The 12,953-nt window shown below is 31.8% G+C and overlaps 1 protein-coding gene across 1 annotated transcript in view; it reads left to right on the top strand.

The window, feature by feature from the left end:
- The window catches only part of LOC143042693 (uncharacterized), a 38,475-nt gene extending 30,707 nt beyond the window's left edge, over window positions 1–7,768 (top strand). Inside the window, exons 11-12 of the mRNA XM_076215135.1 lie at window positions 2,422–2,902; window positions 7,485–7,768. Coding sequence (XP_076071250.1) covers window positions 2,422–2,902; window positions 7,485–7,516 — 513 coding nt within the window. The 3' untranslated portion in view covers window positions 7,517–7,768. The remainder of the gene's footprint in view (window positions 1–2,421; window positions 2,903–7,484) is intronic.
- Window positions 7,769–12,953: the final 5,185 nt, after the last annotated feature.

The raw sequence follows: 12,953 nt of genomic DNA, 5'->3' as shown, positions 1-12,953 counted from the left end.
CCATTACTCTATCAGAGTCGGATTTTTTTCCCAATTGTTTGTGTCTATCTTGAGAATATATAAAGAGAAACTCGAACAGCTAAAATGATCAGAAAGGCAATGTTTACATAAATGACAATACTAAACTTCGTGTATTTCTAATAGAAAAAATGCTAACGTTAGGTATACCGAAATTGACAAATATAATGCCTTCCCTCGTTAAAACGATCATAAAGCATGACATAAAAGTATTATTTTTTAAATTTAATAACCTTAACCGTATTGTAGACTTCGTATGTTTATTATTAAAGACACGTCGATTTAAACAAAAATTTGCAATTCATATATATTTTTACAATTTTCCAACAATATCAGATGTTATTTTTTGCATCTTAAAACGAGGTACTAACATGCCAAGGTTATCTCAAGTCTCAACCATTTTCCAAACGGTAGCTACAGATTTGATCCTAATTACTAGTAGAAGTAACGGTTATTTCACAGAAGCAGATCGGAATCAGTTATGACGTAGAAGTAAACATTCTAATCGTAATCATGTTCATTGACCATAACGACGATGAAAGCACATAATATAATGACGTTTCGACATCATATAATGAAGTAAATATAACCACATAATATAAGATTACAAGCACATAATATAATGACACAAACACATCATATAAAGATGTTTGCACATAATATAAAGGAAACTGCACACCATATAATGATATGTACACATCATATAAGTATATTTGCACAGCATATAAGTATATTTGCACATCATATAAGGATCTTTCAACATAATATAAGTATATTTTCACATCATATCAGAATGTTTGCACATCATATAAGAACATTTGCACATCATATAAGTATATTTGCACATCACATAAGTATGTTTGCACATCATATAATGATGTTTGAACATCATATAATGATGTTTGCACATCATATAATGATGTTTGTACATCATATAATGATGTTTGTACATCATATAATGATGTTTGTACATCATATAAGGATATTTGTACATCATATAAGGATATTTGCACATCATATAAAGGTGTTTGCACATCATATGATGACAATTGCACATCATATAAAGGTAAATGCACATCAAATAAAGGTAAATGCACAACATATAATGAAAAATGGGCATAATCAGACAGTGTTGGCGTTCCATATGGATGGATAAACTGCTTTGCTGAACGAACGCTAAGATGAACTATATGGAGGTGAGTAGTATTTGTTCAGCATTAATAGACGTAAACTTTCATCAAATACTTAAAAAGCGTTACTGAACAAAACTACGTAATTCTATTCATAAATCTAATATTCTACATTTTTATAATTTTACAAATTTTTATTTCAACAAAATGCAATGTAAATAAGTATATTTTTCGATTTTTTCTACATCTTGATTTTCAGGTAAGGAAACCTAGACATAATAGAGTGTAAACTTCGAATTCAAAGCTCTTTTCACAAATATTTGTGACGAAAATTAACATAAATTCCTTAAATTTTTGTCGAAGTCTGTGATCAATAATTCATCAACCTCAATTTGATTGAAATCCAGATAAGTTTGTCAATCTCAACAGAAATCTGTATTGCTGATTTAATAATGTAAATATTAACGCGTGAAAAGAACATATGGACAAACCAATTATATTTCTCTTTCTTATTTTTCTTTTCATCAACACGAAAAATCATTTTAATAATTAAACAATGGACTTTTAAAGGATGTATTCTACTGACGTTATGTCCCGTTGAAATCTCATGTAAAATATTAATAATTACTTTTAAAGGACCGTAGCAAAAAAGTAAGTGCACCACCATATGATTTTTTCACCAATTATTGATTTAAAGTCAAATAAACTCAAACATCAGGTTAAGAACAAAAGTTTAATTCTAGAAAATTTTTGACTCCTCAGAGGTGAACATCCTTAATGTTCTGTCCGAAAACCTTAAAACTGTCCTACTGATTTTCCACCTTTGATATTCATCATACTTCTGTTCTTTTGATAACTGCAGCAATCGTCTAAGTATGAATGTTTATATTGTAATACTAGAAGCTAACACATTTTGATAAATTGTACATGTGTGATCCAGTTTAACAATTATGGTCTTTTTAGTATAAAGAAAAACATTAAGTTGACACTGACTGTTCATTGATAAATTATTTCTGTAACATTATCGGCAACATTTTAAATAGCCTTTACAAATTTTGGTTGTGAAAAAATACTCAAATTCAGCATGAGTTAGTTGTGGATTTCCGTGCCAGCTCCTTAATTTTATTTATATAAGCTATTTGTTTTTTTTCTTGCATAAACTACTGTGCGTTCTTGCCAAATTTAACTGACAATTTATTAACCAAAATATATGTAGATTCTTAGTCTTTTTCGTAATTTACATCACAATTCTTTTATTTTATATTCATTCAAGTTCACGAAAGAGGAAATCAATTTCACAAAGATGGGAATGATAGCACTGAATATTCTTGCTGATGTTTTATATGATCTTTTAAAACCAGACCAACAATATCTACGTGCAAGGTGCGATTGTGATATAACATACTTATACAGTGAGCACAGGAAACTGAATAAACATATTCCAAGTAATTCAAACAACCGAAAATATCCTCATGGACCATGGGGAGGGAAGTGGATAGATATTCAGAATACGGACATAGCTATTGGAGATGATATTGAGCGCATAAGACTTACAAGAAACGAATTACAACATTCTCAGTTATTTAAGCTTGACGATACACGTTTCAAAGAATTATGCAATATATTAAGCGACCTTTTAAAACGGTTTGATCACCATAATAAACCATCAAGTCCGTATACAGATGAACTGAATAAAATATTGGCTAAAACCATTTCTGAGAAGGAAATCAAATCAGTTGAAAATTCAATATCAGGTAATTATACTTGATTTTCTAGCCTTTTCTAAATTTTTTTGTAATGCTAATGTCTTTTACTTTTTATACAGATATAGGAAGAAGTGGTGTGAGTGCCAATGAGACAAAGGCTTGTTTGTATTTAAATATGAGCGTATGCAGACAAGTATCTATTTGTGTTTAACTGTTGACTTTGACCATGTTTAAGGAAACATTTTATTGTAGCCCTGTCGTGGAATGTTGCCATTTTAATGTTATAGTTAACACTACCATTAAAGCAGGTTCAACCCACCGTTTTCTCATAAAATACCCTGTATCAAGTCAGGAAAATGGCCATTGTTACATTATAGTTCGTTTCTGAGTGTGTAACATTTCGGTGTTGTGTTCTGTTGTGTCGTAGTTCTCTTATATTTGATATGTTTCTCTCATTTTTAGTTTGTAACCCGGATTTGTTTTTTCTCTATCGATTTGTGAATTTTGAACAGCGGTATACTACTGTTGCCTTTATTTTCCTTTTATTTGAAACATTTAATCATTCTAGTTTCGTCTTCTGGTTCGGTCAGTCAAACGTTATTTTTTTTAGAACAAAAATATTAAATTTTGAATTTTAAAATTTGATTGTTAAAAAATAACATGACATTCAACATCCACGAATTCCCATCAATTAAATGTCATTAATATAATGATTATTTATTTATGCAAGAGTAAGAATACTCTATGGGCTATTCGCCCTTATTTATATAATATAATTTAGAACTGCTTAATCAATCCTACATTAATTTAATGTTTCGGCGGCTAAGTATTTATAATTGTATTACTATATTGTTTGAAATAAAGTTTGATTCTATAAGTTTTTCCCATATATTTATTGGCCCGCCTCTTCAGGGATTTCCAATAAATGGGTTAATTTCTTATTTCAGTGGAAGTTAGCAGATCTGCTAAATTTTTATGTCTTTTATACGCTAATATTGGCTTGTTCTTAAAAATCTTTCTGCAATCCGTATCATGATTCAAAAGGTGCCAGTGTTTGAGTATCACCTTTTTAATCCTGCTAATGCAAGGATTATATTTTGTTGTTAAAACCAGTGGAATATCATTTGCATTTCCACGTATTGATTTATTCAATAAATCTTTTCTATCAATTTGTAATGCTTCATTAACAGATTGCCTTATCTCAGCTTCTTGATAACCTCTCGCCATCAAGTTCAATTTGAACTGTGAGAGTGCATGTTGTAAATCGTTATCATTGTTAGTATTTCTAATATAACGAATGACCTCTCCTTTGATAAAACCTGAAAACACGTGTGGATTATGGCAGCTTCCCCTATGGAGATATAGGAATGTTTTTGTAGGCTTGAAATAAATTTTCGTATCTAATATTTTATTACACTGAAATCGTGAACCCTTGTATATTTTAAGGTCAAGAAATATTATTTCTTTTTCTGATATTTCGTGTGTGAATTTTAAATATTTGTGGTGGCTATTTGCCACCTCAAATAATTCTGTCAATTGACTATTAGTTCCATCAAAAATTATAATGCCATCATCCATATATCTTCCGATGTAGAATATTTGTTTTCTAAACTTAAATTTAGACAATATGTCGTTTAGAATTTGATACATTAATATGTTGCAAACTTGTGGGGAAGGGATAGCTCCAATAGCTGCACCTATCTGTTGTTTCCATAGGATATTATTGAATTCAAAAACATTGTTTCGCAGTATTGACTCAAGGAGGTAAATCAAATCGTCTGTAGGTAAAGATTTAAATTTGAATTGTGATTTGTCAAAGTTATCAAAGGCGTTTTTTACTGCTGGCATTGTTTCATCAATAGGACAATTTGTAAACATTTGACTTATATCGAAGCTACATAGTAGACATTCAGAGGGAGGTCTCAAATTCTCCAATTTTAGAATAAGGTCCGTAGTGTCCTTTAAATATGTAGAATGGGATTGCACAATAGATACAAGTTGACTGTCAACTACTCTTCCTATGGATTTGTGAAATTATGGGTCTACCAGGGGGAGTAATTATTCCAATAGAATCAAAATTATTAGTTATTTTATTTAGAACCATTGGATCTAATTTGTGTATTTTAGGAAGGACATGCATATGCCCTGGTCCGTAATTTTGTTGATTGCTCTTTAATAGATAATCAAATGTGGTTTTGTCTAGAGCACCCCGTCTATGCATACCTATGATGTAATTATTAAGATTGTATCTAAGGTTTGTAAAGTCGAAGGATTGTAATTTTATATAGTGTGGCGAATCAAGTTGGCGATATGCTTCAGATAAATAATTCTTTTTATCGGTTATCACAACATTGTTGCTCTTGTCAGATTTTTTAATGATAATTGATTTATCATTATATAAAGATGAAATACTGCGTCTCTCGGCACTAGTCAGGTTATCTCTAAAATTTTGAACTTGCAGTGAGGATAATTCAAGTTTGGTTTGATCAATATAATTTTTAAGCGTATTGCAGCACAATTGTGGTTTGTGGTATGTTTTCAATCTGAATGGATGAATTGTGTCATTAGTGTTGTGGTATAAATAGCGACACCTCATTTTCCTGCACATTTCGTTAAAATCTTTCATTAAATCAGATTTTGCCATTTTATTTGACGGTGTAGGAATAAATTTTAATCCTTTTGATAAAAGGAGATATTCTGCGTCGCTTAAACGTCTTTGAGATAAATTTATCACGTTTTTTAGCCTGTGTTAAGTTATATGTACGCTTACAATGTTGCATAGCAACTTTGTTATTCAATCGGCGTTTGTGTTTGTTATCTTTACTACGCTTATTAAAGCGTCGTCTAGCCATAATAAAGCGTGCTGATCTACCAATTGATAGAATTATAAATATTATCCTTTTACACGTGCAAGCTCGAAAAGTTAGATAAGAAGGGCGTGTTTAAGATAATTGCCGACGAAATCTGATTGGTTGAAGCATTGTCAGAAAATAAGATAGATGTGTGACATACCTGTTTATTATTGAATAGGATCCAAAGATATCAAATATTGTAAACAAAATAAAAGTTGTATTATTAGAATATTATTCTTAATTAAACAGTTCAAATCCATTCAATGTCACATAATAACAGCTCAATAAGGCTTGTGTTTCCTCTCTGCTTTACGGGTATGATTTCTTTTGTCATGTTTGCGATTATCAAATCTCTTCCTGCTTCTAATGTCAGTTTGAAACTCAAGTAGTGCCTTTTGTTGCGCGTCTTTCATTTCAATGAACCGTTTATTCAATTCAGTGCGTGCATGGCCTGCACTTTCACTAGCCACACCTATTATATCCTTGGCATCTGCCATAATGCTCTTCATTTTATTGTTTATTGCATTCAGTTTGTTGTCTAGGAATTCAATAGATTCCTTTAACATGGATTGTTTTATCTCGTCTTGCTTGTCGTCCCATTTTTTCTGCAGCTCATTGAAGATTTCTCTGTCTTTAAGGTCCGGTCTGCACGATAAAGTAATTCTACAGAAGGGCGGAATGTTGTCATTGTTAAGTAGACCATAGGCCATACCTTCCCTTGCTTTTGCCGCTGCTAGTCTGGTATCCATGTTTTTACGTAAATCCTTTACCGCTGATGAGATTACACCAGCGAAATCATCACTAGTTTTGTCTTCTTCACGCTTGTTTACTACCTCTACATTAGGTTTAATTTCTGTAACTTTAAGTGAGAAGTCCAAAACAGAAAACTACCACGGGTGGCTTAGGTATAGAAATATTGTCAAATTTTGTCTTCTTGAAACCGTCAATAAAAATTAGAAGTGTTTGACTCGGGAATAATTCCAAGTTTTTCAAATGTGTCTCTTGATCATCCTGTTGGGTATTTCTACATGTTCTATGCATAACACAGAGTCTGACTGTACGAGATATATTAATAAGTAGTCATGAATGGTAAGAATTGGTACACTAGATCCGATGTACTGAGTGAGGACTCTTTCATCAACATTTGTATTGATCCGTAGTAAGCCTGTTACTAGGCTTTATCCATTATATACTCTAAATTTTCAAAAGCAATTCAAATATAATGTACTTTATTCTGATGGACGCCTTCACAGGACATTTCAATTGTACTTATTGTTAATGTATTCTCACTCTAAATATAAAATAATTAAATGATTGGTGTATTGTTATTTAATATACTTTTAAAATTTTGTCATGGCGGTGAGGTTTTATTTGTGGAGGAAGCCCAACGAAAATCACCTCGGTATGATAACTAGTTCGACTAGACAACTCGGTCACCGATGCCCAATTAGTATGCATTATATAATTGCCACTCCATGGACGTTTAGACTATTTACCGGATTTGTTATTACACATGTTACATATGCAACACTACGGGTGCCACATGTCGAGCAGGATCTGTTTATCCTTCCGGAGCACCTGAGATCAACCCTAGTTTTTGGATGGGTTCGTGTACTATTGTTTGTTTGTTTGTCTACTTCCTTTTTTGCCATGGCGTAGTCAATTTATTTTTGATTTATGAGTTTGGCTGTCCCTTTGGTTTTTTTCGTCCCTCTTCTTTAGTAAACAACAGTGCCTTTCAGTTTGCGATTTATTTTATTTCGTTTATTTCATTTCAGAAATGACGATTGAAGTTGAAATTGATCACTAAATCAAGCGGTTAATTATATAACTATATACGTAGTTGGAGATATACGCACATTCTACTACCATAGCACTAGATTTGCAAAGGACTAAACTTTTCTGTGTAGACTGCAGTTTAATTTGGACGGTTGGCTGTTGGTGGAGCATGTTACTGCCTACAATTGGACTGAAGTTAAAGTTTATACCATATTTTGGATTGTAAAAATATTTCACATGCAGCAAAAACAGTAATTTTAATACATGTACATGTATTACATAATCCCATATTAATTATAAAACATTGCTATTCATAAATTGAATATATGTTAATACTGTATTTAAGTCTTACAATGAAATAAAGTTGTTTAGTGCGTTGCTAACATGAGATAAAACAGGAAAGAATTTTATTAGTTATTTCATCTTTCGTTTTTGATAAGACAGATATACGAGTTATCGATTTAGGTCCATGAGGGAACAAGATGTTGATGCTAAATTTCACTTTATTTAATTCACAGTATTGTAACCTAGGCCCCACTTTTGGCAGCAATATGTTAGTATAACAACGATACTTGAAGTAGGTTTACTTTTTATGCAAAGATTTTGACCTAAAATTTACTGAGGAATTATCCCTTGATGAAAACTATGTAAATTCAAGAAATGGAGTTATGGTCGGGAAATTCAAGTACCATACGTCTGGTCTACAATATTGGAGATTGAACTGGTCATTTTGATGTGAGTTTAATTAAGGGTGTGTTCCCCCTAGTTGTATACAGATTCCATGATACTGCATCCTTATTTATTGGCATTTTGCATTTGCCCGTCAAAATTATTGCTTTCAGTAACCCTGTGTGTTCTAAGCTATTCACTATACACATTAAAATTGAGAATGGAAATGGGGAATGTGTCAAAGAGACAACAACCCGACCATAGAACAGATAACAGCAGAAGGTCACCGACAGGTCTTCAATGCAGCGAGAAATTTCCGCACCCGGAGGCGTCCTTCAGCTGGCAAAGGTATTTTGTGATATGTATGAGGTATTTTTTTCTACTTGTTGTATTTTTCAAAAGACAATATTAACACATTTAGAATTACCATAATGATTTGTTTTTCTCTTGAATCATGTGAATTGTATGTTTTAAACAAACGTATAAAAAATTGTTCACACTTGCTAATAAATCGCAATGTTTAGGGGATATAGATCAGTCTTCGGATAACGGTGTTCAAGTTATATTTCTGTTAATTGTTCTTCAATTACTTCTAGTTTAATATGGGTGGAATGGAAACTTATCCTGTTCCTCATCAGTTTGTTGATGATAATGACGATCATAATATTAGCTTCAAAAGTGTATCAGTTTACGTGAAATGTTTTCAACTTCAATTTCCTTTTTACATTTAAATGTGCAAAGCTTACTTCCAAAAGTTGATCTGATTCTTGCTGAGTACGAAGATTTTGATATAATGTAATTTTCTGAAACTTGGTTGAACGGTTATAACTCGACAGACTCAGTTAAACTTTTAAATTACCAAAAACCATTCAGGAAAGATAGGGGTCCCATGAAAAGAGTGTGTGGCGGGGGGGGGGGGGGATATGTAAAAGAAAATGTTCATTCGAAGAGAGGTGATGATTTGGAAGTGCCCTGTGTTGAGGTAATATGGATTCAGCTAAAAGATAAATATCGAAAATGTATTGTATGGAACCTTTTACGTGCCACCTACACATGCTAAAGTAACAATGAGATATGGACAAAAATTGAAAGTTCAATTGAGTCTGCCGTAAATGATATAAAATGTGACCGAATTATTGTAACAGGAGATTTTAACGATAACTTGTTAAATGGTACCAATTCAAAAATACATAATATTTGTACAAATTACAGTTTAGAGCAACTTATTGAAAATCCAACTCATTTTACGGACAGTCGTCGTCACTTATTGACTTAATTATAACTGATAACTCCAATTGTGTACCGTATTGTTGAGCCGGGCCACCCCTTTTATACCAAATAAGATATCACTGTCCAGTTATGGGGTTTATAAATGCACAAAAACCTATTGTTTGTCTTTTGAAAGAAAAGCATGGTTATACGTGTATAAGCATGGTGATTTTGATCAATATAGGTACATATTGACCAAAACCAACTGGGATAGTATATTTGCTCTAAATAATGTTGATAAAATTAATTCTTAAATTTTAAATCGTATCCTTAATGCAGCTGAAATTTCCATACCCAATAGAACAGTAACTATTCTGAAAAATGACCCTGTTTGGTTGAATAACGATTTAAGAAAACCCATTAGAATGAAAAACCGTTTACACTCAAAATAATTACAATAATACTGATCTCAGAGAAAAATCAAATCGGAAAGTACCTAATTATACATGGCAAAATCAAATGACAAAACACAACAAAAACGAATGGACAAAATCTGTCATATTCCTGACTTGGTACAGCATTTTCAAATGTAGAAAATAGTGGATTAAACCTGGTTTTTTAGCGCTAACCCTCTCACTTTGTACAACAGTCTCATCAAATTCCATTATATTTACGAAGATGCGATAACTAAACAGACATTATACATACAACATATGGGTACAGCAGTCATCATCGTGTTACAATTTTAAACATTTGCGAGTGTCTGACGTCAGAAAATTTATACGTCACATATTTTTGTCGTTTAATGTTTATACAAACAATTTTAAAATTTGACATGAGCAATGTTATTATACAGGGTTAAAAAATCAAAAATATATAAGAATTAATTTCAGAAATAGACCGAGATTTTAAAAGTTCTATAGAATGTATAAAAATCCACAAATGGTTAATTTCACTAAGTGATTAAATATTTTTGACGTTTGTGATTCCACGTATTTTCTAATTTATTATACAAACATAACATAATGGCATATTATATAATAATTACATACTGACAGGATCTTTTAAAGTACAGAGTCACGTTATAAGAACCAACGAAACACAAAAAGTTGCATATACAAATCACAACAGCAAAAATGAAAGATAATACTAACACATTGACGGGATGTATAAGTACTGAGCCACGTTAACTGGATATCACAGAAAACAATCCAACAGTAAAAGTAATATTAATAATAAAACAAAGACAAATGAAAAACAATATAACACGTTGTTAAGATGATAAACAACGGCAGTACGCAGAATCTATACATCAAGACCATCATATATTATTTGTGACGTTGATATTATCAACAAGGTCTTGGTACCTTCCAATGAACATTTTTAGAAAAAGGACGAGACGTTCTTTGACATACCCGTGGTTCATCAACTTTCTGCTCAGACAATGATGACGTTTTACAAAGTCTGAGTAGGGGCTGCAAGCTCTTGAATATCGAATAAGTTGGGAAATGTATATCCCATATGCAGGTGAAGTTGGTATATTACTACTAAGGAGGGGGGATTTATAATTTTAAAATTAAAATTGTCTCATTTGTCATAGATTCTGGTACTGAGATGACTGTGTAAGTCCGACCCTCCGATTTGAATAAATTTAGACAAAATAGAAATAAAGTGATCACTTCAATAAGACAAGCTCGCGAACAGTATCAAAATAATCTTATACAAAAATTGTCAAATAGTAACTTATCGGCAAGAACTTGGTGGAAAACTTGTTAGCAAATTTCTGGAATTTCATAATTTTGTTGCGAGGCAGACAAACATAGATGATACCGAAGCTGTTATTCCTGACTTAAACGTTCCAGGCTGTACACGAAGTGACATTACACTTAGAGATAGAGAGGTCGAAGATATTCTCAAGTATTTAAATCCAAATATGGCCTCGGGTCCAGACTTGATAAGCCCAAAATTATTAAATGAGGCTGTATCACAGCTAATTTTCCCATTTTGTAAATTATTTAATTTATCTTTATCTTAAGCTATATTTCCGATAGATTGGAAAAAAGCAAATGTAACTCCAGGTTTTAAGAGTAACAACTGAGGTAAACAATAACAGAACAATCTCGTTGCTAAGTATATTATCAACTTATCAACGTACACTGAGCGATGTGTCTATAAACATGTACACAACTTTCTAATTGAAAATAGGATCATCACCCCTAATCTTTCGGGTTTTACCAATGGCGATTCTGCCATAAATCAACTCATTGATATTTCTAACAACTTCAGTAGAGCTTTAGATAACGAAAAAGAGATTAGGTTGTTTTTTTTGTGACATATTAGTGAAACTTTTAATCGGGTTTGGCATAAAGGAATATTATCGAAACATAAACAATATGGAATTTCTGGAAATTTACTAATTAAAATTGCTTTTGTGATTATCTATCTAAGAGGAGTCAACGGGTGTTCTTAAGTGGAAGCAATTCAACATGGAGACAGATAAATGCAGATTTTAGGTCCGCTACTTTTTCTTATCTGTAAAAACGATATAGTAACTGAAATTAAAACTACTATCAAATTTTTTGCAGACGACGCAAGTATTTATTTGACAGTAGACACCCGTGAAAATACTGCTGAAATTCTGAATGGAATTCGGAATAAAATTCATATGTGGTCCTAGCCCTAAGTGGCTTGTTAACTTTAATTCACAAAAAACTGAAACCATGATTATTTCAAGAAAATCAATAAAACCAAATGATCCAATCTTAAAATAAATGATATTCATTTTCAAGAAGTTGTTCATGTTGTTGCTCATAAACATTATACAGATATTATTTTTTCAAATAATGGGTTATGTTATATTCATATTGAATATATAGTTAAATGGCGTACAATAGAATAAATAGCATTAGGAAGGTGCGTTTTAAACTCATAGGTTCATTTAAGAAAGAAATGTATTTTTCATATATTCGACCAATATTAGAGTACTTGATTAATAAAGAGGAAAATGTTCAAATTGAAGATATGAGAATTGTAACTGGTGGGAATAAATTAACTTCGAAACAGATGCTTTATAATGAAATGGGTTGGGAAACACTTTCAGAAATAAGGGAAAAACACAAGCTCACTATGTTTGATAAAATGGTGAATAAGGAAAATCCAGATTATTCTCAAAACTGGGTACCACATCAAATAGTTAATTTACATAACCATTTCACTGGTGAGACTCAAAATACTTAGGAAATTCGTACAAGAACTTATCTATACTCCGATCATTTCCTTCCTTCGTTTATTAAATTGTGGAATAAGTTACCAGATTAAACGTGAAGTTATACGTCTTTAAGTATTTTATAAAGTCGTATAAAAAACCCAAAAATAAATGCCCTAATTTTTTTCTACACTGGTTAAAGAATGGTATTACATGTCAGGTTAAGGATGAGTAGTAGTCCTTTAAACGAACATTTTATCAAAGGAAATCTAGTAGATTCTTCAAACTGCGGTTGAGTAGAGTCTACATCTCATTTTTATTGCACTGTAAACAATATGACGAATTGCGTAATGACATATTATCTCAATTAGTTATCCAGTCACAC

Source organism: Mytilus galloprovincialis, chromosome 8, assembly GCF_965363235.1.
Source record: "Mytilus galloprovincialis chromosome 8, xbMytGall1.hap1.1, whole genome shotgun sequence".
Taxonomy (NCBI): domain Eukaryota; kingdom Metazoa; phylum Mollusca; class Bivalvia; order Mytilida; family Mytilidae; genus Mytilus; species Mytilus galloprovincialis.
This window is presented reverse-complemented; position numbering and strand designations above follow the sequence as displayed.